Raw genomic sequence first — 25,338 nt, 5'->3', positions numbered from 1 at the left:
TGTCTACTTCCAGCTAATTAATCTGCAGATGCCTGCCTGTACACATGCAGCAGCTGCTGATTCATTTATTTTGTATTGTGGTCCATAAGCAGAGCTTTTAAAGCATTCCTCAAGCACACAACTGGTTGCAGGTGCCAAATTCACCCTGGCATACCCTGCCAAGTGAAGCTCTTCCTCTTTGGGTGATGCTATGGCCAGGTGTGCATTGATCCAACAGGCTTGTGGGTAGAGTCGGCAGTGGCAGGTCAAGATTTCATTCCAGAGATTTGGTGCCCATTGCCTCATTGAGTGCCAGTGCTTCAGCTAAATGTACCGACACTGAGGCGCTTGGCAGTATTCTTGTTTTTTATTCATGAGTTCATTTAAAGATGAATAGAATTGACCAGTTACCCAGTACAGCTGAATGGATTGCTTTCATTTGAGATATTTTTACATGCCATTGGAAAAACAGGAGCTATTACAGATCAGTGGGATAACTGCCAAGGTTGAAATCTCAAAGCATGTTCTCTGTCTCTTTCTGTCTCTCTCTCTGTCTCTTTTTCTGTCTCTCTTTCTCTCATTAGCTTTCTCTCTTCTGTCTTTTCATCTTTTCTCTCTTGAAAGCTTGAAAGTACATGTGTGAGTACCTGATCACAGCATGGAAAAGGTCTTCACTGGTGTTGGTAGAGTGGTCTGGTCTCTCCCCCGCCCCATGTCCCTGGCCCCCCTCCCCCCCCTCCCCTCACTGAACCGTGTGTGTGGGGTCCTCAGGTTCCTGGTCAGCTTCATGGTCGACGCCCGCGGCGGCTCCATGCGGGGCAGCCGCCACAACGGCATGCGCATCATCATCCCGCCGCGGAAGTGCACGGCCCCCACGCGCATCACCTGCCGCCTGGTCAAGAGGCACAAGCTGGCCTGCCCCCCTCCCATGGTGGAAGGAGAAGGCCTGGCCAGCCGATTGGTGGAGGTCGGCCCGGCCGGCGCCCATTTCCTCGGGTGAGTCGCCCCGGCCGAATGGCGCCTTTATGAACTCGTCGCCATGGAAACCATATTTTTTTGCAATGAATGCCCCGAGGGTAAGGTATTTTTAACAGTGAGATGATGGAGCGACCTGTCCAGCATTGTTCCACCCCAGCACCAGCACCGAAGCTGCAGTGTACAGACATCAAAACGTTCCTCGCATTGCACAGTGTCCATATCCTTGTGCCAGCACAGCACCTTGCAGGAGGCCAACCCTATGCTTTAACCCCCCCTCCCCCGCCCCCCGCCACATTACTTTCTTTCCTTTGCAATGCAATTATTCCATCTCTCCGGAGAACAGAAAAAAGGACTGCTAAAAAAAAGAAAGAAAAAAGCCAAACAGTCTTAAAAAAAAAAAAACACTGAGTAAGCCTAAGGGGCTGGAGGACAGTCCTCTGCGATGCGGTGAGATGTTGAATTTGTGAAGCCTTTTCTCCGCTCCTGAAGCAGTGCTTTGGAAAGTGCAGCGCTCTGAGGGAATGACAGCTTGTTCTCTATTTTCCCCCCTTTTTGTTTTCTCCCACCGCTGCATGGATGTTACTCAGTAAACTCCATCTCCCCAGCAATCTCCCCTCTCTTAACGAGGGGGAGAGCATGGTTAGCCGAATCCTGCAGCTCGGGCCTCGAGGAACAAAATTTATTGGGTAGGAAAGTATGCCTAGAAAAGACGCGAACTGTCCAAATAAATAACAGACATTATTATTATTAAAATTATTATTACTATTTTTTTTTGGTCACGCCCATATTTTTCTGTTTCTCTAAGGCTTTCAGTCGATTGTTTGAGCTTCGGTGAAAGCCCGCCATGTTAGCTTGTTACTCTGAGCTGTGCTTGCTGGGCATGAGCATCACCGCGAGCATCGTGCGGCCATGAATGCTTTCTTTTCTCTCCACCCCGGTTGCATCGAGTCGTCCCACCGTTGCATCAAACTCATTTATCAGTGTGGAAGATTTTCCATTCGCGTCGACCATGGAGAAGGTATCCGTTGACTCTGTGAAGGAAGGACAGGGTGGGCTCCATTTTGTGTCGAGAAATTAAAGCAGCTATTCGATATAACTGCAATGCGGTTTGCCATTAGATTGAATAGAAGCCACAATTATGAAGCAAACAGTGATGGTAAAATTTTATTCAAAACATGGCCAATAATTTACCTGAAATTTACTTGAAAATCAATTTTTGATCGTCATTTGCTTTTAATGTGTCTATCAGTAAGAATAATTGATAAATTATGGAGATAAATTATGGGAGATTAAAATAATATATACTTTCACCTATATGAAAAATAATAATATATGTTTATGCACACTTACAACTGTTATCTCTGGTACCTTCTCTGTGTCCATTTATTTCACATTAGATGTTATGCACTGAACTGTCATGTTTTATTAAATGCTGTGGTAGACAGTATCATTCTTGATAACTACACAGGTAGCATTGCAAATGTTTACCCATGCCCAGAGGTCAAGTCAAATTTGCAATTAAAATTCAGCCATTTAGTGAACTAAAATTTAACCACATTTGAAATTGGTAGGTCAAATCATCAGATGAGGCACTGTAATTCGATTTTCAGGTTTCAAATAACCAAACCCTTTGTATTGGAACAGTTTTCATTTTATGGGATTAAGAAAGCCCAACTACATGAATTACCTTTAAGTTTACTGTTTGCTTTTTTCTTTCTGTACTTTTCCACTTTGCTTAATTTAAAGCATATAGTATATGCCTCAGTTCCTGAAAATTTGACTGCAGATGCAACCAGTGTAGAAATACAAGGATACTGTCTAAGGGTTTCAAAGCTGCAGAGTCCTAATGATTGGTTTTTAATCACCTCTCAACCTTAATCTGAATCTATTTTTGATACATGCTATGTTTTCTTTTTTCACATCTGGAACTTCTGCAGTCTTAGGTGCAAGGGTCTATATTGTTACACATTGTATAAGTGTACAGCACAAATGTTTCAAAGCCAAATCTTGTTTTTCTGTTTGTTTTTTGACCTCGCCCTCTGTCTGTTGTGCTTTGTCCAGTACATAAAGTGGACTGTCTACCATAATGTACATATTCTTATGTATTCTGTCAAATTCTGAACATAATTTTTGTGATGATTGTGGCAACTGCAATCCACCAATGTCTGAATATCTCTGATAATTATCGATTTGATGTTCACTCCCAGTTTACCCCTTTTCACTTATTCTTTATGAAAACCCTTGCTACTTTTCCAAATTTCCTTGATTTTCTCCCCATTTACAATTCATGTTGCAAGGATTATGCAGCTTTCCTGATGCTCTAATCTTGGGTCAAGTGTAAATGGCATCCTTTTCATTAATTTAATGGAAATTATTTGAATTCAATCATCCTATTGAAACTGCTACCACTTTCAAGGTGAAACATTGCAAGTTGTTGTGGGTTGATTGATGTCCTGGGTTTGTACGACCATTTTTACACCTTCGCCTCTTCTCAGAAAACAGATGAAAACATAAATCGTCCATGCACAATCGGTGATGTAGCCCCTCTCCCCCCCAATCACCAGCACGCCTCACCACCCCATTCACCTCCATTTTCCCCATTCTGGAATATGGAAGAGGCTTCATTGCACCGTGGAGCACACTGCTTACAGCCTGTGTTCTTTCCAGCCCCGTGATAGTGGAGATCCCCCATTTTGGCTCAATGAGGGGCAAGGAGAGGGAGCTGATAATTCTCAGGAGCGAGAACGGCGAGACGTGGAAGGAGCACCAGTATGACTGCAAAACCGAAGACCTCAACGAGCTTCTCAACGGCATGGATGAAGGTATGCCTCAGTCAGAAAGGACTAGTATGGATGCAAATGGGTTTAGGATCCTGATGGTGTTGCACACAGCCACTCCAGCTTTGTCTGTGCTGTATCGTGTGGCCTTGTTTGAGCATATAGCTATTGCTAGTATTTGAGACCTTATGATAAATGCATTGCTATTGGGCAGCGTTTTTCTTTTTGGCCAGCAGGTGACATATGTCCCTATTTCTGTACCATTTAGATCCGTCAATTTAGCATGTTACTGGGGACACCTGTAGAAGGCATAGTCTTTAAGAGATGGGACTCCAAAGTCCCGTTTGCTTTTGGTTATTACAAATTAGTTCTTGTCACGAGGAATGGGAGTGTTAACTGCAATTGGCAATCAATTAATATTTGTACAATCTTTCTGTTGTAAAATATCAGTGATGAGACAGAATGTGTTCAACGCTGTTGCCTTCCACAGAACTGGACAGCTCGGATGAGCTTGAGAAGAAACGCATCTGTCGGATCATCTCCAAGGACTTCCCACAGTACTTTGCAGTCGTTTCTCGAATCAAGCAAGAGAGCAACCAGATGGGCCCAGAGGGAGGGTTGCTCTCCAGTCTGACGGTCCCACTGGTCCAGGCCTCCTTCCCAGAAGGAGCATTGACCAAGAAGATTCGAGTAGGCCTACAGGTATGTGCCCTGCTTTAGCTCATCAGCATAGTTTCAGGCCCAAGTACAATACAATGGTAGGGAACAATGCAGGCTGTATGTGAAGAACAAGTACATAAGCATTGTTGTATACAAAATACTACACTACTGGGTAAAGAGGATCACAGGTGATGTGATTTTTTGTGTTGAATGCAAAAAAATTAAGAATTATGAAATGAACTGATACAGTTTCTGTATGATTTTTATCAGTTTGTATCTTATGGAATAACCGTCCGTGATGCAAACTATGACTTTCTCTCACTGGCCAGGCTCAGCCTGTTCCGGATGAAATAGTGAAGAAGATTTTGGGGAACAGGGCCACATTCAGCCCCATAGTGACCGTGGAGCCCCGAAGGAGGAAGTTCCACAAACCCATCACCATGACAATCCCCGTCCCTCCCCTGTCAGGGGAAGGGGTCACCAACGGCTACAAAGGGGACAGCACCCCCTGTCTGAGGCTCCTGTGCAGCATTACAGGCATGTGCAGCTGAATGGCTTCCATCAGAACCTTCTGGAAATATGACAGTAGTATCCCTGTCTTACACAGAGAATGCCAGAATTTCTCACAGTGAATACAGTTCATTAGAAGTACCAGTGATGCTCATTGGTGTAACCTTGTAATATTGGATCAATATTCCAAGTAACAAACACATACACATATATATATAAGTTATTTCATTTTTATTGTATGCTTTAATGTGCATTATTCCTGAAACATAATTTCAAGGTTTTTTTATTGCTACCTGTAAGCATGCTTGTGAGATTGTTAGTAATCCTGAAGGTTGTTGAACTGTAGTGAATGGAGTTGGTCTGGCCTTACAAGGCTGTACAGTTATCTATCCAGTCACATCATGAGAGGGCTCCTTATTACAGGGGGCACTTCACCAGCACAATGGGAGGACATCACAGGCACCACTCCTCTCACCTTCGTCAAAGACTGTGTCTCCTTCACCACCAACGTGTCTGCTAGGTATGACTTTGCACCTGTGTGTGTGTGTATGTGTGTGAGCGTGCATGTGCGTGTGTGTGTTTATGGAATCGTGTCTCAAGACATACAAGTACAGAATATCTCACATAAAAGGAATGGAAAATGCATACTGCATCCAAGAAATGTATGAATTGCGTTACAATCACACACCTATCTGTAAGTGCACGACATGCTAAAAAAAAGCATGTCTTCAGGGTTAGACTATCCCTGACCTCTGAACATCAGGCTGATATGATGTAAGGCTTTCAGTAACTGTGTTGCTAGGCTACATTTCAAATACAGAATTTCTCCAGTCTTAGATACACAAGGGGACACAGATGAGAACAGCCAGTAGAAGTCTTTGTAATTTTTTTATCCCCTACTTGCTTATTAACATCCACCTGCTGTGTCTGTCATACTATACTTCTACACGTCTAGGTTTTGGCTTGCAGACTGCCACCAGATCCCGGAAACTGTTCCTCTGGCCTCTCAGCTGTACAGGGAATTGATCTGTGTTCCATACATGGCCAAGTTTGTGGTGTTTGCCAAAATGAATGACCCGGTGGAGTCCCGCCTGCGATGCTTCTGTATGACTGACGATAAAGTGGACAAGACCCTGGAGCAGCAGGAGAACTTTGAGGAGGTGGCCCGTAGCAAAGACATTGAGGTGCGTTTGGATATTCTGCACCTATACATCCACACACATGCATAGACCCATATTGATTTCTCTCAACACACTTTGATCAGAAAGATACATATTTGGTTTAATCTTTGTACGGTCAATGTCTCAAACTAATGTTTAATCCACTGGCCCCCATAATTATCTGTAGGAATGTTATTTAGCAATCTTTTGGATTCCTGCCAAAATGTTTCCCATGATAGTGCTTGTTTTATAGTGTATATTTTGCTAGACAGGCTTAATTAATTGCTTGGTTTCAATGGACATGCTCCTGTCGTTTTACAGGTTTTGGAGGGAAAGCCAATCTGTGTGGATTGCTACGGCAATTTGGTTCCACTGACGAAGGCTGGGCAGCAGCTGGTTTTGAACTTTTACGCGTTCAAAGAAAACAGGCTTCCTTTCTGTGTGAAGGTAACACACTTGACTTTCAACCAGACGGGGAAAATTTACTTTTCTGAATTATGCTGGGGGTACATGACTTATTGAATTCTAACATCCATAGCTGTCTTTTAAGTACCCAATGCTTAAAATATGAATGTGAACTGCTTTCTGCGATTTCAAGTTCTAACTTAAATATGCAGTCACTTGGCATCATCTGTACTGTATCTCTTATTAATAAAAATTAATCTTAATTCCCAGAAGGTTTGCAATCAGATACACTGTGTGTGGATGTAACTGACTAACTGAATAAATATACAGCAAAGCTGCCTCTTATTTTGTAGGTCAGAGACAGTAGCCAAGAGCCTTGCGGGCGACTGTCATTCCTTAAAGAGTCAAAACCTACTAAAGGTCTTCCACAGACTGCCATCTGTAACCTGAACATCACACTGCCAGCTCACAAAAAGGTAAGTGGCAGTCTGAACGGTCCATCCTCGTGTCACATCACATCATCTGCATATGTTAGGAAGACAGAGTAGTGATTTCAGCGCAAAGGGCTAAACTTGGCTTAGGCTGCCCAACTGTGTCTTTTATCTGTTTCGAGCTTCTTCTAGTTGTGTCCTTGCTGTTTCCTTCCGAATTCGTTTTTGTTTATTTATTTGGGTCTTATGCTTTGGCTGAAGGTGCACAGGTTTCCTTTGCTTCGTGGTGGCACTTTTTGTTTTGTTGTTGTCATTGTTGTTTTTTTCTGCAAAGGCTGGCCTTGTTTCCTCGCTGGCTTCGTGGTGGCTTTTCTGACCTGATATTGTGTGCTGTCGATCGCCCCTCTTCACTTCCTGGTGTTTTCTTTTCCCCTTGCTGTCCATTATGTTATTCCCTGTTTCCTCAATGCATCTTGGGAACCAAAAGGATATGGATTCAGATCCAGATGAAGAGGTAATATATACCCTCCATTGCGGCCTTGTGGTGTGCTGGTGTTGTCGTTGTCTTAGATGGGAGGCAGTGTTCTGTGGCGCTTCTTTGTGCAAACACATTCAGACCTGTGCATTTGCTTAATATCTTCCTCAACATGAGATATAAGCCTGGAGGTGCCACATAGTGTTGATCAATGATTAATTCATCAGTCCATCCCTGGATATTGCTGTGAATATGTCAAATTCTGGCTTAGTTATCTATGGTATATTTTCACAAATAACTGCATTAGTGTGTTCCTAGATAAACAAATACTGCCCTTGAACAATTATTAAATCAGAGTAGCACCTTATATGAACAGTATACGCAATAGGTGCCAGATTCTGTGCTATATGTTTTACATGAGCTAATAATGTTTTTGCTCAATTATTTTGTGCTCCTACAATTTCATAAAAAGAAATCAACAGATTTCAGTGTGTAGCAGCACCTTTATTAGACATACAAAACTCCCTGCATTAGAAAATGTTAAAAATGTTAAATATTTTGTAACCAGTTGTAAGTTGTAACCAAAATTTTTCTATGTACATTCCCATAAATTCTCCATAAAGAAACAGTCCTTTCCCATAACCATTAAACTGATCCACAAATAGATCTTCTGCATATTTCTCAGGAGTCGTATTAGAACTACAGACAAATTATGCTTTTTACCAGATATTGATCACAGATGGCTTTTTAAAAAAAATGATGCGTCACTCCCACCCTTTTTGTAATTGAGTGAGTTGATACAGTGAAAGGGGATGGGTCCACAAGCGTTACTGCGCCAGCCCGCTGTGAAAGCAAACACCCACGCGGGCTGATCACTGCAGGCCATGGCCATCTTAGTCATTGCCAGAGCTCACTTACAGTCTCCCTTACTGAATCACCAAATGTGGAATCAACCCAAAATGGAATAACACAGTCATTTGTCCACCCCCACCACACACATTACAAATTAATGCACCAAAAAATAACTCAGCATTTTTGAGCCTGTGACATTAACCCATAGTGAGATCAACAATCATGCCCAGGAATAGAGTAGTTAAAGTAACAGGAATTTTGTTGTTGTTGTTGCAGACTGAAAAACCAGAACGACGTCATACCTTTGCATCTCTAGCCTTACGTAAGCGCTACAGCTATCTGACTGAGCCTGCTCTGAGTGAGTGTGACATTTTCACTAACTTCTATTGATTTATTTTGCAATGCCAATTGCCTGGAAAATAATTAAAGATTAATATGTAAGAACAAGTATGACCTAATTCATATTATTTATAAAACATATCTATATATACATATGTATGTGTTTTCTGCATATTCTTATCATACATAACTTGTAAGTTCACATGCTTGTTTCTGACATGGCATACTTTGCATGATTTATTGTGACTTTTAAGTTGCTCTGTAGTGCTTGCCCACCTTGTGAGATATTATTTCTGTTTTGTTTATGAATATTTCTGTTAAACCATTTGTGAGCAAGACAACCTAAATTGCAACATCCATTTAATATTTTACTTTGATTTAACTAATCTAATAATGCACATTTAAAGTTGAAGTCAAAGTAAAATTTCTCCTTTGGTTTGCATTCACCGTGGGTTTTTAAAAAATAACTTTTCTTGCTCTTATTGGCTTTGTGATTGTGCAGCGTTTTGTTTTGTTTTTAACGGAAATGCATGGAAGGTCGCAGGTTGACTTTCTCCCAAGTGCTTCTCAGTTTGCACTTCAAATGCCTGTCACCGAAGGGTACTCAATATTGCATGACATGCATAGATATTATGGACCTAAAACCTAGCTTTGGAACCTATGTTTTTCCATAATATGATTTGCTTTAATACAGGAATAGGGGCTTTTTGTAGTTTTCTGTTTAGTCGGAACTACAAAATTGAACTAGAATCATTGATATGGACATTCAGACCAAACAGATAAAAGGCACGCTAGCAAAAAGAGATAGCCAGGGACAGAGGAATGCAGCACATCTAAAGTCAAAAGAGTAGAGCTTTTTGAGTTACTCAAGTTTCCAGCGTATGTGTCTTGCCATTATTCTGTTTTGTTCATCATTGTTTTCATTAATGTTGTGTTGCTATGTGTGCTTTACTGTGCTGATTGTCTTTTGTTGCTGCGTATTTTGCGTTGGACCATGGATCACAAAGGATCAACTTTCTTTTTGGCTTCATTTCAACCATCCTTTTCCATTTCAAAACCCCATGAATGTATTGTTCTTTCTCCTTTAATAATACAAGACTCACTGACTGATTTTTCCTCTGGTCTCTCTGTTTTCCAATCATTTTTGTTGATTTTATGTTGGATTTTAATTTACTCATTTAAGAAACAGTTGAACGAAGTACAACAAGAACACTGCCTGCTGGTTACATTCACAAACCTGTCTTTTCAACAAGATCTTACCAGGCATGGTCGACTGCTCCTATTACCGTCCCTGGCCAAGCAAAGTCTGGACTGGGTTCCATCTCCAGCTCATCGTCCAACACGCCATCTGCTTCGCCACTAAAGTCAGTGTGGTCAATAACCTCTACTTCTCCAATCAAGTCCACCCTTGGAGCCTCACCTGCATCTTCAGTCAAATCAGTTAGCGACATAGCTTCTCCCATCCGGTCATTCAGAAGTATTTCGTCCCCAATAAAGACTATAACTCAACAAGGCCAATATCCCATTCAAGTCTCTTCTTCTCTGCTGTCTTCACCGGGTAAAACTGGACCAGATCCTGTGTCTGTGAAAGGACTGGCTGCATCACTGTCCTCAAGAACTTCCATCACCACCACTGGGTCTGTGCTGGAAAGGTCTTCAATTACCATGACCCCTCCTGCCTCTCCAAAGTCAACCATAAACATGTACACCTCCAGCTTGCCATTCAAATCTGTAATGGCCCCTATGGAATCGTCACCCACAAAATCCATATGTGGCCTGTCTTCAGTGAAATCCACTGCAGATGTTCCTATGACAGCCAAGGGAATATTGGTTTCTTCCCTGTCTTCACCAGCAAAATGTCAAGTAACTTCCATGGAGACAGCTCTGCTAAATGGAACTGCCTCACCAATTAAATATGCCTCCTCTTCGTCCAGCTTTGGAGGCAGTTTACAAGAAAGGATACAAGCAACTACCCATGCAGCCACAACGAGTGTCAATGCGGTTTTCGACGAAGCAGAAAAGTCCTTTAATTCCTGTTCTGCTTCAGGCTACGGCACACTCAAGTCCATGTCTTCCTCTGTGTCCTCATCTTATCAGTCCATGAGATCTCCCGCTGCAAGTTCCATTTACAGCTCCATGAGGTCTCCTGTTTCATCCACCACCTCTGTGACATCCAGTCCGATAACCGTCCCTGTGTATTCCCTTGTTAATCTTTTGCCAGAGGCACAGGTAAAAAAACAAGCTGATGTAACCTCTGCCACGAGACCAGCCTCCCCTCAGAGGACCACAGCACCCACAGATGCCCGCACGCAGGCTGATTCTTCCTTCTCCAGGACCATGTCACCAGTCAAAACTTCTCTGTTCATTTCCCCGGCAGCCCTTAAAACAACTGCCTCTTCCACATTATCGTCAAGCCAGGAGATACTGAAGGACGTAGCAGAAATGAAAGAGGACTTGATACGGATGACTGCTATCCTGCAGACCGACACCAGTTCTGCAAGCAAAAGCTTCCAGACAGACCCTCCGAAAGAATCTAAAATTGAGGATGAGGAGCCCTTCAGCATAGTTGAAAAAGTGAAAGAAGATCTTGTGAAAGTCAGTGAAATCCTGACAAAGGATGTTGTGACTGATAGCAAAGCCTCTATGAAAGACAAAACACCTGAGGAAGATTGGGAGGAGTTCTCTAAAGATGAGATAGAGGAGGCCCAGCAAAGTGCCAGGAGATTCTCCCCCAGTTATGACACAGAAACCACCCCTGTCAGAACCCAGTCTGTATCTGAGAAAGATTTCAGTCTAGCTAAGGTGGCTGACTACTTAAGCAATGAATTTAGTGCAAACTCCTTGTCAAAAATGCAAAGGTATGATGAGGTAAAAAGAGATGGGGAGGAAAAGCAGAAACGCGTTCTCAAACCTGCCATGGCATTGCAAGAGCACAAGCTTAAAATGCCGCCCTCCAGCATGCGCTCCTCTTCCTCTGAGAAAGAGCTGTGCAAACTTGCTGATTCTGTCTTTGGCACTGATGCCATATTAGAGTCCCCCGAGGACTTTTCACATGACCAGGACAAGAGTCCTCTCTCAGACAGTGGCTTTGAAACAAGAAGTGAAAAGACCCCTTCAGCCCCTCAGAGTGCAGAGAGCACCGGACCTAAACCCCTCTTCCAGGATGTGCCCATTCCCCCTGTTATTACAGAAACACGCACAGAGGTTGTTCATGTCATTAGAAGCTATGAGTCCCCTGAGGGGGTTCCAGAACCTGTAATGGAAGAGGCAGCAGCAATCACGGTACCTGCATGTATCGAACTTGAACCAAAAGCTGGATCTATCAAAGACAAAGTAAAGGCATTTCAGATGAAAGTAAATACTGAAGAGGACTCTCTTGTTAGCAAAGCCATGCGTCTCAAAGAGGAAACCCACATTACCACCACCACTCGAATGGTGTACCACAAGCCCACTACTAAGGATGCTACATCTGAGAGGATTGAGGAAACAATGTCAGTTCGAGACATAATGAAAGCCTTCCAGTCCGGTCGGGATCCCTCCAAAGAACTGTCAGGCTTATTTGAACACAAGGCCGGTGAGTCTCACAAAGGAAATGAGATATCACCAAGGTTTCTTGACAAAGACATTAAGGCAAAACCAAAAGTTGAGAGAATAATAGAGGTTCACATTGAAAAAGGCAATAAGACTGATCCTACTGAGGTTTTCATCCGAGAAACAAAAAAGCACCCCGATAAAGAAATATATTTCCACAAGGGGGATCGAGCGATAAAGGAACTACCAGACAAATTCTACGGTGATGACGAAGCACAACAGGAGGAGGAGGAGCTTACCGCTGAAGAATCGCTTCCCTCTTACTTAGAGTCATCCAGAGTGAATACACCTGTCTCTCAGGAAGAGGACAGTCGGCCAAGTTCAGCGCAACTTATCGCTGATGACTCGTACAAAGCACTGAAGCTACTGAGTCAGCATTCCATTGAATACCATGACGATGAGTTGTCAGAACTGAGAGGAGAGTCTTACAGATTTGCAGAGAAAATGCTTCTCTCTGAGAAATTAGACATTTCTCACTCTGACACGGAGGAATCTGTGACTGATCAACCTCACATCCTGAGCTCAGATATGCATAGTGCTGATAGTCATTATGGTGAGAAAATGTCCAGCGGGACCCAGAAGGAATTTGTTATGAAATCATCAAAGGATGCATCTGACAAAGCAGGTAAATTTGCTCGCAAGGATGAGCACATTGACAAACTGACCGTGTTGCATTATACAACAGAACCCGGTAGCCCAAAACATGCCGTATGGATGCGCTTTACTGAAGACAGACTTGACAGAAATCGAGAAAAGCTCATATATGAAGACAGGGTAGATCGAACAGTGAAGGAGGCTGAGGAAAAGCTGAGTGAGGTCTCTCAGTTTTTTCGTGACAAAACTGAGAAACTAAATGATGAGCTTCAGTCACCTGAGAAAAAGCCACAAAAGAGAGAACCCAGAGAAACACGTTCTGGACCAAGTTCTACCTGTGGTAGTCCAGAGAAAACACAACACAAGAATGGTGCAAGTGGCGAGGAATGGGGTAAGGGCAGACTAAAAGAGCCATCTGTAGGGAAATTGTTTGGCAGCTCCAGTGAAAGGAAATGTGCTAGCTTGCCCAACAGTCCTGAAAAACGCATCGGTTCCCGCTTTAATGATGATAAAACAAAACAAGGAGACATTGCAGCACAGAAAAAGGCCAGTGAAACCTCACAAACTGTTCAGCTGAAGTCATCCAACGTAAGCTCTGTAAGGCTTAAATTTGAGTCAGAAGCTCAAAAGCAGGACAAGGGTCCACAGTGGGGACCCACAAAACCCCCTGTGAAAAAACTCCAGGAAAGTAAGCTTCCTGTGTATCAACTTTTTGCTGGAGCAAAGACTCCCAAATCAGCCGATAACACAGATGAAGCAGGGGGTCCAAAGAAAGTTCCAGATAGTGACAAAGTCAAAGCATCTCCCCCACAAAGCCCTGAGATCATTAAGTCACGGGTGCCTGTCATTGCTCCAAAACAATTGGGTGACAAAATATCAAATAAAGGCTTAACAGAAGCCACAGCTCCCAAACGCTCACAGGCTGAGAATGGCAGGGAACTGGATGCTGACAAAGAAAAAAAAATCTACAAGACGTGGGAGAGTCATGGAAATGGAAGCAATAAAGCGCAAAAGGAAAAATTAAGCCATACCCTTGTTCCTGGCACCATAAAAGAGGACAGTGGTTGTGATATGCAAAATATCATCTCTGACCAAGAAACAAAACAATTTTTAAAAAACGGATCACCTGTGAAGGAGGCTACACCAATTCCCATTACAAAAAAAAACACCTACACTGAAATTTTGACACGTAACGATGCAGAATTTGGTGACGCGCAAAGTAAGATGCAAAAAAAAAAGTCAGAATCCCAAATTCCTGTCTGGATGCCAGGCAGTCTGACAGACAGTGATCAGGCCAAGAAAGCAAAACCAGACACTTTAATTAAACCTTCTGAAAGAAGTGTGTCACATATACCCACCTTAGCTAAAAACAAATCCCAAGGCAGCTCAGAAACAAGCACATCTAGGGATGAGTCTTTAGAGTCTAGCTCAATAAAAGACTCTAATGATATCAGTGATCCCAGCCCAATAGAGTATATTGAGAAAGAGGCTCCAATTGTCACTCCAGAAAGTTTCAAAGGTATTAAAACTTTACCTGTTTACGTCAGTATTCATGTAGGCAAGCAGGGTGAGAAAGAAACTCAGCAGGGGACTTACAAAAAGATTGTCAGTCAGGAAAGCCGTACTGAAAATCGGGGAGCATTTTACACGGTTAAACAAAAACAACCTACATCCCCACAAGGTAGCCCTGAAGATGACACGCTAGAGCAGGTATCTTTTATTGACAGCTCTGGTAAAAGTCCTCTGACCCCTGAGACTCCTAGTTCTGAGGAAGTGAGTTATGACCTCACTTCCAGGACCCCTGATTCATTCATTGGCTTTTTGCCAAGCAAACCTAGCCCAATCCCAGAGGTTTCTGAGGAATCCGAGGGAGAGGAGCATTGCAAAGCTTTCCCCTTCAAAGAATCTCCATCGGAAAAGCCAACAACTTCCATGGCAGAGTCCACAACGGAAAACCAGGAGGCAGAAAGTCGAACAAAGGATAAAAGAATTGCTTACATTGAGTTTCCCCCACCCCCTCCTCTGGACTCAGAACAATCAGATCCTGAAAAAAAGGGTTCCTGTCCTTCCTCAGAGGCTGAGACAGAAATGATGGAGGTCAACCTCCAAGAGGAGCATGACAAACACCTTCTTGCTGAACCCATCATCAGAATACAGCCCCCATCTCCTGTGCCCCCTGGGGCTGAAGACAGTGACTCCACAGAAGAGGAATCTGTTTTTCAACCCATTCCTTGTAAGAAGTACACCTTTAAAATTGCTGAGGAAGAAGAGGAAAAGGCTTCTAAAGCCAAAAAGCAGGAAAATAATGGAGACCATCGGGAATCTAGCCCCAATGGTGATGGAAAAGTCGATGATTATGACTTTGAGCAAAATGGGAATGATCAGTCAATAACGGACTGCTCAATTGCAACAACTGCAGAGTTTTCACATGACACAGATGCTACAGAAATCGATTCTCTTGATGGATATGACCTTCAAGATGAGGACGATGGCTTAAGTGAGCAGGACCCAAAACCACTAAGTTTCTCCTGTGATAACAGAAAGGATATGTGGGCCACGGAAAGTATTTTAAAGCCGTGTGATCGCTCATTTAGCCAGACCAAGCTTGAGGTCATACAAGAAGAGGAGAGGGTAGTGCCAGAAGAAGGGAGGAAAGCAAAAGCAAAAAGTGACTCATTTGACAGAAACGTAACAGATGAAAATAATGGAGTCTGCACCACTGATGGAAGACAGCCTGGGAGAGAAGGACTATCGGATACTTACTTTAGTTACAAATTAGACGATCAGTTCAGTAGCCCTTTTAAAACTGTTGCAACTAAAGGTTTGGACTTTGACCCTTGGTCCAGCAAAGGAGGAGATGATGAAGTCTTTGATTCTAGGATAAAAGACGAGGACCCCAGACCCTTTGGATTAGCAGTAGACGACAGGTCACAAGAAACTACACCAGACACTACCCCTGCCAGAACCCCAACTGATGAAAGCACGCCAACTAGCGAGCCTAATCCTTTCCCTTTTCATGAAGGGAAGATGTTTGAGATGACTCGCAGTGGTGCGATTGACATGAGCAAGCGGGATTTTGTTGAAGAAAGACTTCAGTTTTTTCAGATTGGTGAGCATACCTCAGAAGGGAAGTCAGGGGACAAAGGGGAAGGGGTCAAAAAGCAAGACGTAATTATCTCACAAGCTCAGACAGTGGAGAAAGCAGTAGGGAGCCCCCTACTTACACTAGAGGCCCCCTCAGATGTTCCAACATCCATGTGCGCCGCTCTGATGCAGATTAGCAGCGACTGCAGAGACGTGTCACCTGATGACAACATTGAGGAGACATCTGCATGTACAATGATAGCCTCTAAAACTGATCCCAAATTACGTATCCCCATTAAAATGGGAATCACAGCCTCCATTACTGTAAAAAAAGATGCTGACTCCATGGAATCGACAGATTCTAAAACTGATACACCAGACAGTCAAACTCCAGGCCACACATTACCAGAAGCACAGGCACAAAGTAAGCCTTCCAGAATCACAGGTTGCCTAAAGCCATCTGAGGGAAGGGGCTCCATGACAGAGAACTGCAATAACAACAATAACCTTGAATCCTCTAACATCCACGCAAACTACATTCAGTGTGGCAGTGTAGTGTTTAATTTGCAGTCATCATCACAGCCCACACTTCAGCAAGTCAGAAGGGTAGATGCTTCATCCTCTAGGGACTCAGAGAAAGTGCTGGAGAGCAGCGTGACGTGTGACAAAATAAAGACAGATGGAACCAGGAAAACAAATGCAAGGCAGCCGAAGTCGAGGCTGCCAATTAAAGCGCGGGCACCTGCACCGCGTTTACAGGCTACCACAACAGGAAAGGAGAAGCCCAAGCCTAGAGTTAAACCAGAGTCCAAAAAAAGAGTAGACAACTCTGCAAGCATGGGACCTAAATCTAGAATTCCAGTTAAAGAAGTGAAGAGGGGTAAGGTCACACCTCCAGTGCCAGTGCAGGGTAAACCCCAGTCGGGGAAGACAGAGCCTAAAAGGACAAGACAGGTGCCATCCAGATTGCCAGTGAAAGACAGGTCAAGGACGAGCTCAGAGAGAAGTTCAGCTGTTAAGAGGGGCAAGGAGAGGGCAAGTGAGGTTCGCAGGCACTCCAGTGAGTGCTTAAAAGGTGTTAGTGGCGAGATGCTAAAACCTGTGGGTCGACTCTCTGATGAAGAGAAAAAGAAACGGTCAGAATTGTCAGACGATGAAGACAGCACATCGAGGAACGCCTCACTGTCAGAACCATCCTCTCAACCATCCATTACGTCGCGATCTGCTAGAGTTATGAAAACTGAGGCAGCGCCCGTAAGAAAAAAGGTTGAACAGGCTGGCAGTGAGAGAAGGAGGAGTAGGCGGACGGTTGGGAATGAAGGCAGTCAGGTTTCGGGGCCCCGCGTGGCTCCCATCGGGGAGATCAAGCCTAGTTTGTAAAATTTTCAACTTGTTGATCTTAGTGCATGAGCCGTTGTGATTTGCCTGTGGCGTGACTTAACCGTAGCTGTCATTCTGTCATTGTCATTTCTGTGTACTGTCCTATCAAGACTCAGATCCTCTCAACTGGTTCAGTTACTGCAGCATGCTAGAGTGACTGGTGCAGCCGAGTGGTCCAGCCGACTGGTTCCTTCTGAGACTCAGGGCTACTGAGTCTCTGTCTGTACAGCTAGTGGTAGCGCAGCTTACACGCAGACATACAGCATTAGCGCAGCATAAAGGTTGTCCGCATGTGTGCTCTCATCAGTAGAACAACCGTAGTCTTTCAAACACAAACGTTCAGTAGAATTCTGTAGAATTCTGATTTTTTAATTATTTCTTTTATCTTTCTTGTGAGCCGAAATGCCTGTGTAGATTCATAGTATATATATATTACAAAATGTGAGCACCAGTGATTAATAGACTCCAGGGTGAATAAAGTTCCTGTTATCCCTTTTCTTGCCATTGTAGATTGCATTTTTAGTGCTTTTTGTGTTGTGTGTTCTGTGAGTTGGGTGTGTGTACTAAAGAACAATCAGTAGCAATCACATGCTCAGCTATATGAAAAAGATTACATTTTCAGTTTATATTTCACCAGAGGTCAAAACATTTTTTATTTTATTTTTTATTTTATTTTTTGCATCTAGAGAACATAAGTGTCTGTGGCCAGAAAAGGGTACAGTCTCTTTTAATCATCCACAATTTAAGTGACACAATGAGATAGTAATGTGCTCTTCTCCACACCCAGGCCCACAGAGTCCCTGTGAGAGAACTGACCTGCGAATGGCAATCGTAGCAGATCATCTGGGCCTGAGCTGGACTGGTAAGAAAAAAAGCAGGGAATGTCCCCACCTAGAGGACATCTGTAGGAATTACTTCTGCAGTGGCAGCATGCCATTTTATTTTTCCTGATGATGTTATTAACATTGACTGTGCGCTCGTCAGTGAACTCGTCCTGGATTCTGAGTGTTATTTGTTTCTATGGAGAACTGTTTCTCTGTAGGTATCCACTGCAGTGTTTCCAGTTTTATGTTTCGTATTGAGTATGGTGCCCTTCGTCTGGTTCCACGCCTGTTTTGTCTGGTGGGGGAGTGTCATCTGCAGTCTGAGGATTCGTCTGCACTGCAGCACTCTCGCATGCATCTGAAAGAGGCTGCTAATCCATTTTTAATGTGTTGCAGAGCTGGCCAGGGAAATGGATTTCTCTGTCGATGAAATAAATCACATTCGAGTGGAGAACCCTAACTCATTGACAGCTCAGAGTTTCATGCTATTAAAGAAATGGGTTAGCAGAGATGGTAAAAACGCCACAAGTAAGTGTCCCTTTTCATTCTTAATGAAGATTTCAACCTTACTGGAGGAGAAACAATATGTTTGAAAGCATACATTTTCATTAGGGAAGAGGCATTTTATGTGACCATTATGCTTTCTAATCCTCCCAAAACTCTTATTCTGACAATTAAAACGTATCTATAAATTGTACAAGTATTGTTATTTCACAGGCCACTAGGAAGAGAGAAGGTTTCAGGCTATTTTCCTATTTAAAGCCTAATGCTGTTGATTGGGAACTCAGGGACTACATTCACTGCAATTTGATATTACTAAATGAAAGCCCCGATCTACAATAAACATATCTAAGCTAATCTAGCTAACGTAAGAAAAAAGACCTGTCAAGTGATAAACTGGGTTGACCTAGTTCTCGTCTTAGCCTGCTGGTGTTTCTGAGCTCTCTCATGTCCTTGGAGATTTGTGTCTGTGATTTGGTGCGAATGAGTAGGTTTAGTTAGGAGGGAGGGGAGGGGCACTGCATAATGTTTCTGCTTCAACTTCTTGGTCTGGTGTCTTCATGAGAGGCTGAAGCACTGAACCCTAAATGTTGCTCTGAAAATACTTTTTCCTTTAGTAATTTTTTTTCCAGTGTATTCTTTAGATGTTGGTTTGAATGTATTCTTTAGATGTTGGTTTGTATGCTGTGGGAAATCAAAGTAATTATGTTTTTCCTTTAGATTCATATGATATATTTGTGTTCTAATATAAATAATAGTGTGATCAAAGTAAAACAGCTTTTAATTTCAGTGCAGTCTGTTACAGACTATGTGCAAAAGAGAGTATCGTTCCATTACAGGTTTGTTGGCAAGAATAGGATAAAAACATACCTTTAACATATCTCTGTTTATTTTGCTTTTATTAGATCAATAAAATATAATATAATGATACTTCCGGCATTGAATTGAATGCAGTTAAATGAACAATTTAATGCATATCTGGATTTAGTTTTTAATATCAACAAATCTTTGATTTTCTCCCCTTTCCAGCGGATGCCTTAACCGCAGTGCTGACAAAGATCAATCGGATGGATATTGTGACATTGCTGGAAGGGCCAATATTTGACTATGGTAACATTTCAGGCACAAGATGTTTTGCAGATGATAACGCTGTTTTCCGGGATCAGGCTGATGGTAAAGTTTAGCCCCATCTAGCTGAACTCTATCTGTCCTTTTATTTCTCTCTTGGAACTGTGTACACATGCAGAACCCTCATGGCTAAACACTAGCTGTCATGCAGACTGTAGTGGCAATGAGGCCAATCTCAATTCATCCCTCGGTATCTGATGAAGGCTTTTCCCCCCCACCTGAATCTTTTCTATGTACTGTACTCAGGTGTGTGTAAATTCAAACGATTACTGTGCTGCCTAGCAACAGTAACTGTTTTTTTTCCCTGCAAGGAGAACTGCAAGGCATGATGCTGTTCCTCTGTGCATGGCTTCAATCAGCTCTGATCCACCTGCTAATCAGAATGTATAAAGCTGACAGTGAAAACCTTTAAAAAGATTTAGGGAGTCTTTGTACAGGTGAAGTCACTGTCACTGTTATCAATGGTGAGCAAGTGGATTAAAGTCTTGATTCAATAATAGTTTGGTTCAACACTAGTTATGTTTAAATGTACTGTATGCACCATTTGTAATGGTCAGTTGCAAATATGACTTGCACATATTTAGTATCTATAACAAATATGGGCAGTTGTTTTTGAAACTCAAGTACATCACAGTGCCAGTACAAAGCAATACAATCATTATTCACCCAATATTTATATAGGAGTTTCTTGAATATGAATTATTGATATAGGTACATGAAAACATACTTATGATACCTCTGTTATTGCATGCTCTTTCAAGCTTTTAACTTGCATATTTCTCCTTTCTTTGAGTAACAGGGTCAGATATTTCTAATATCCATACTTACCTCTCTTGTTAGCATGGCTGTGGCTAAAAAAGAATGTCTGCTTGGTTTGATGGACCTGCTTATACCTGTAGAGAATCTCCTATTTCTCTGAACCTTCCTGGTAGAGTGCTTCCTCTGCAAAACCAGACTACCTGCTCCCTCTCCCTGCGCACTGGCAGACCCAGTAGCTGACCCTTACCCGCGCCCCCCCTTGGCTCGCATACGGAGTCCCTTCTCTCGTAGCGTAGAAGCTGGCATCCACGCTGGTGCTGTGGCTGTGCATTGCATTCCTACTGTCTCACACCATCATTAATCTTCATCAAATCATGTCTTTCTAATAACACGTGGGATTTTCTCTCTTGTTCCATTCCTTGATGTGCTTTGTAGCTCCTGGTTCGTCTTCTCCTCCCCTGTCCCCCCCTGCCTTCCCCAGCGGTCCCTGCCCCAACCCCTCCTCTGACGCTCGCCCGTCTAACTCTTCCCTGCCCCTTTGCCCGTGCTCAGACCCTCTGTGCATCAACCTCCTTTTCCCCTCCCCTTTCCCACAGGGTCTACGTCTCGACCCCTCCGTTCCCGAAATCTACATTTAGAGTTCCCTTGTGTTCATCTTTCCAAGTCTCCAAGCTCATATCTAAATATGGCTGAATTCCTTCCATCACATTCTTCATTATAACTCATTTCATTCATTGAAATAAATGTCATTTCTCATAAATCATGCACAGCATATACTGCAAATATACCCTTTAGAAGGCTTTAATCCAAAGAGTTAACATTTCTTGGCATGACTAATGTCAATCTAATATGCATTTTGGCTATTTTTGATCTGCATTGTAATGGGCTAAAAGCAGACTTACGTAAAGTCCAGACCTTGCATTTTGTCGCAAGTGTGTGGTTCTCGACCTGTTCCCTCCGGAAATGTTGTGCATGCACGTGAGAAAAACAAAACAAACATTTGTGACATTTTCCATCTCATTTGTTGCATGCGTTTGGTCTGTGGCTCCTGTGACGTGTTACTTCATGTCAGTCCAACTGTGTCATCTTACTCAGGTTTCGACAACATCGAGCTGGAACTGAAGTCTCCCTCTGAGTTGAGCTATGAGCCCCCCACCCCACTTCGGAAAGATGATTACTTTAGCGAGGGGTATAGCCTAGACTCTCCCAGTAGGAGCCCCTGTAGACCCAGCGATCTGTCCTTGTCCCAGCCGCCTTACGGCCCTGCCGCCGGAGCGGAGCCGCCCACGGTCGTGTGCGAGGACACCTCTCTGGACTGGCGGAGAGATAGAGACGGAGAGGAGGAAGAGTCGGGCTCCGCGGAGCGGCGCGACGGAGCGAACGCCGCACAAGCGCAAGCCACGCCCGCGCAGCCGTGCCAGGCGGAAGAGCGGGGGCCAACGGGGGACGCCCGTCCGGGGGCCCCTGGCCCCGCCCCGCGGGCCGGCATCTTTGCCGTTAGGGAGGGCAGCGAGTCTGGTTCTGACGAGGAAGAGGAGGAAATGACGCGCGAGAGGCTGCAGTCCCTTTTGGAAGACGTTAAGCTGGAGGAAGGCTCAGAGGGGGAGGAGATGACTGAGGAGAGGGTGCAGGCTATTCTCTGTCAAGTAGAGCAGGCAGAAAAAGACATGTCTTCGATTCCAGGTTGGCGCAGCGAGACCTCGAGCGTTAACGTGGAGCCGCCGACCCCGGGTCGCAGTCTGAGCTCCGACCTGCTCGATCGGCAGGAAAACAGGTACAAATTTGTCGCTGCTTCCGTTCGTTCTGTCGCTAAGCGAGGACCAGCGGCGTGTGGACTAACGGTTGTTACGGTGATGTTGTCCTCTAGCTCGGAGAATGCCGATGACTCCAATACCTCAGCGTCCAAAGGACAAGCAGGAAATGCGAAGCAAAACGGCGAGCATGTGCAAGCCGGGTCACTTCCTGCTGGGCAGGATTCGGCCAGCGAGGCCCAGAAGATGCCGAAAGAGACGCTGCGCGTTGAGGGGTCCCAGGACGATGTCCCGGGTGACAGCGGGGCAGGACCAAGCAGTAGGGATGGCAGTCCTGCATCTGAGCACAAAATCCAGGTAAAATTTGGGGCTGTTTTTTTACCATTGGAGATTATCTTACACCATTCTTCCTGACAACAGGTGCAGCAATCCAGAACATGCACATAAAACAGTGCCTGCACTTAATGTACTGTATGTATGTATGTACCTTTTATGTTTTACTGTCACCACACTCTGACATAATCAGGGTGTTTTTACATTCTACAAGATAAAACGATATAACCTTTTTGTGTTCGTGGCCACTTGTTTGAAGGATCCTGTTACAAAGCAGTGTTCCCTTTCAGAGATGATAATGAGTATCATTCCTGTTCTACTGCACATTCTTGGTGCTCATTGTAGTACTGTGCGGCTGTGGTTTGATGTGGCGCAGACCGAAGCCCTGCCAGGTCACTAGGTTGCCACGGGTTGTACACACACACACACACTCGACCTCCCTTGTAAGATCTGCCTAATCTCTTTGGTGATGAAAAAATTTGCTGAAACACGTCCACCAGGAGGGTAGAGATAATGAGTCCAGCTCGGACGAGGAACGGACCATTACCACCAGGGTTATCCGACGCCGGTTGATTCTTAAGGTACCCGGCAGCGGCGTGTTGGGGTGTGGCCTGCACGCGGTTTGTTTTTTTTTTTTTTTTTGTGGTGTGGTCAACCAATGCGGTCGGTTTTGTGTGGGCTGTGCGACCGCAGGCACGGGCGCGTAATGGCGTCTGGCGCTGCGCCGGTGGAGCCGGGCCAAGCGGACAGAGGGCCGCGCCCGGCCGTGCGGCCTCTCCCTGCTTTCTCTGCTCTCCTCTTACTGGCTGTTGGCATACCTCCTGCTCGCTTGCTCTTATCTCCTCGTGCTTCCAGATGCATCGGGGAGTGTCTGTTTCAAGGCCTTTTCCCACTGTCAAAACGCAAAATCTGGACCAATGTATTTAGAACTCAGTGAAGGCTGTTCAGATATGCTTGTGTGAATTTTTCTTTCAGGAAGGTGTGCAAAATTAGAATGTCATACAGGAAAAGGTATAACAGTGAGAACATTTAAGTTTATGATGTTCCATCATTTATTGAAGTAAAATTCTTTTTTTGGTAAACAACTTGTTATGACATGTTAAAATAATTCAACATTTTATAGTGAGTTTTGTGATATACTGCGGTCTTATGACTGCTGTCTCAATTTTTAATAGTCTCAAGTTAGTAAATCTTTCTAATATTATACGTTCTTTTTTTGCACACCCTTAGCTGGTTTTGCATCTTGAATTTGGTCAGAAAATTTATGATCACCACATTCTGTAAAAAATTTGCTTCTGACACCTCAAATTTCACATGAGCTTCTTGGACAACCTACGGCTAGCTCAACCTACAGCTAGGTCTAAAAGTTGCGGCCTCTCTTACTGAAAGTGGTGATCCTAAACGTGTGTGTTTGGGTGATGACTCAGGGTTGTGTGTAGGGGGTGGAGTTATCCTCCCGGCAGGTAAGCGGAGGTGATTGTTCTCCGTGTCCTCTCCCGCGCCCTTTAGGGAGAGCAGGCCAAAAACATTCCTGGGGAATCAGTCACCGAGGAGCAGTTCACGGACGAGGACGGTAACATCATCACCAGAAAAGTAACGTTCTCAACCCCCGTCCCCTCCGGTCGTTCGCTACCCATTCTCTGCATATCCTGTTTCCCTCGTCGTGTGGAAGCGACGCCGCGTGACGTGACTGTTCCCTCTCGCAGGTCATCAGGAAGGTCATCCGCCGCGTGGTTACCGCGGATGACAGAGCCCGGGAGAGGGGGACAAAAGAAGGGGACTCCAAAAAAACGCATATGTTTGAGGAGGAGGAGGACCGCTCCGAGGGCTTAGGAAGCCCGGGGGCGAAAGCAGAGGTTGGCACACAGACGGAAACCCGCTGCCCTGACTGTGTTGCCGTGACTGCGTTGCTGTGACCGCATTGCCTCTGGCGCAACGCAACGGCCTGTGAACCACAGGCCACGGCCAGCCCAGGATCTGAGATCTGAGTTTGACTTTCTCAGAATCCGAGTTTGCTGTGACAGAGCTGTCAGTGTGTTTGCCAGAATGTATAGGTTGCATATGCGTCTGCTTTGGAAGCTCAGTAGAACTAGGCTTTACATTAATTGGATTCTACATGGCGACAATACTTTCCAGAGTGCAGGAATTTCTTATCACGCTATTGCGTCCATTTACAGGCATATGCAACATATATTTTCAACTCCGTATTGCGGATAGGCAGCTGCCATGAAGCCCTCCTTTTTCAGGCTTTTGATGTCTACTCTTGGTTTGGAAAAACCCCTGTGCTTCTTGTGTGGTTTAACAGGAGTGTTTTGCTAACATGTACTTGTGCTTACGTTTAATGAGCAATGCTGGTTTAAAAGATGAATAGAAAACTAAAAAAAACTGTCTTTCTCAATGTTTCTTCCCCCCCAGTGCTTTGTTTGGACTTCAACATCTTTGCTCTCTGATTGGCTGCTGCTTCAGCATGCTTCGTGTACGTGGGCGGAGTCAGGACATTTTTTTAACTGTTGTTCTCTGCATTACAGCACGGGGAAGGCGGCAAGACGAAAAAGACGGAAGGGAGGGAGAAAAAGGTTCAGTCATAATGGTCGCTCTGCTCTAACTGGTATGTAGGGTACACACTCACTGTTGCACATTATGGGTGTGGAGGGGAGGGGGGGCTGAACAAACACTAAAGCTGACGAAATCCAGGCTGAGGTGCCAGGCGCAGTTTCTCTGTAAACTACAGCAACAAAAGAAGCACGCTCTGCAGTGCTATTCAATGCCATTGAAATGCTCCTCTCTCAATAACATGCGGACTCTGCTGAACAGTATACCAAAAGAA

At 44.2% G+C, this 25,338-nt stretch overlaps 1 protein-coding gene across 43 annotated transcripts in view; it reads left to right on the top strand.

The window, feature by feature from the left end:
- Nucleotides 1-25,338, top strand: part of ank3b (ankyrin 3b) — a 163,468-nt gene that overhangs the window by 136,162 nt on the left and 1,968 nt on the right. For 13 of the 43 annotated variants that reach the window (XM_064320052.1, XM_064320050.1, XM_064320070.1 and 10 more), the window contains 20 exons: nt 751-975; nt 3,625-3,779; nt 4,225-4,436; nt 4,724-4,931; nt 5,328-5,424; nt 5,860-6,088; nt 6,386-6,511; nt 6,823-6,945; nt 7,388-7,414; nt 8,504-8,585; nt 9,750-17,207; nt 18,003-18,077; nt 18,436-18,567; nt 19,570-19,713; nt 21,523-22,201; nt 22,295-22,535; nt 23,012-23,092; nt 24,021-24,104; nt 24,218-24,367; nt 25,040-25,119. In XM_064320052.1, coding sequence (XP_064176122.1) covers nt 751-975; nt 3,625-3,779; nt 4,225-4,436; nt 4,724-4,931; nt 5,328-5,424; nt 5,860-6,088; nt 6,386-6,511; nt 6,823-6,945; nt 7,388-7,414; nt 8,504-8,585; nt 9,750-17,207; nt 18,003-18,077; nt 18,436-18,567; nt 19,570-19,713; nt 21,523-22,201; nt 22,295-22,535; nt 23,012-23,092; nt 24,021-24,104; nt 24,218-24,367; nt 25,040-25,099 — 10,588 coding nt within the window. In that variant the 3' untranslated portion in view covers nt 25,100-25,119. The other 30 variants (XM_064320147.1, XM_064320116.1, XM_064320139.1 and 27 more) reach the window with 17 other exon arrangements.

The sequence above is a fragment of the Anguilla rostrata genome, chromosome 2, assembly GCF_018555375.3.
Source record: "Anguilla rostrata isolate EN2019 chromosome 2, ASM1855537v3, whole genome shotgun sequence".
NCBI classification, from domain to species: Eukaryota; Metazoa; Chordata; class Actinopteri; order Anguilliformes; family Anguillidae; genus Anguilla; species Anguilla rostrata.
The sequence above is the reverse complement of the archived record's forward strand: the minus strand, read 5'-3'. Positions and strand labels throughout refer to the sequence as shown.